Raw genomic sequence first — 318 nt, 5'->3', positions numbered from 1 at the left:
TCCGCGGGGGCCCTGCCGGCTGCCCTCCCTGCAGCATGGCACCAAAGGGGCTGGATTAGCCTGGAGCAGCGTGTGGGGGAAGCGGGACCTCAAAGGGTGGGGGGTGCCCTGCAGCCTCAGTCATGGATGTGAGCAAGATGGTAAGTGAAGAGCAGGGGCTCTGCCCTGGAGCCTCTGCCCCCACCCCCAACTTCCCTCTCTCTTTCCCCTCCCAGTTGGCTTCATCCATTGAAAGTTTCTGGATTGTTGATCCTGCCTGTTGGCCCCAGCTCCAGGCGTACTGGAGAAGGGAGTCGGGCCAGGGTTCTGGAGGCGGCT

At 63.2% G+C, this 318-nt stretch overlaps 1 protein-coding gene across 1 annotated transcript in view; it reads left to right on the top strand.

Annotated features, from left to right (window-relative positions):
• The first annotated feature begins 6 nt into the window (after positions 1-6).
• HIP1 (huntingtin interacting protein 1) overlaps positions 7-318 on the top strand; it is a 72991-nt gene continuing 72679 nt past the window's right edge. The window contains exon 1 of the mRNA XM_015570266.1: positions 7-140. Coding sequence (XP_015425752.1) covers positions 123-140 — 18 coding nt within the window. The 5' untranslated portion in view covers positions 7-122. The remainder of the gene's footprint in view (positions 141-318) is intronic.

The sequence above is a fragment of the Myotis davidii genome, unplaced genomic scaffold, assembly GCF_000327345.1.
Source record: "Myotis davidii unplaced genomic scaffold, ASM32734v1 scaffold726, whole genome shotgun sequence".
Lineage (NCBI taxonomy): Eukaryota > Metazoa > Chordata > Mammalia > Chiroptera > Vespertilionidae > Myotis > Myotis davidii.
This window is presented reverse-complemented; position numbering and strand designations above follow the sequence as displayed.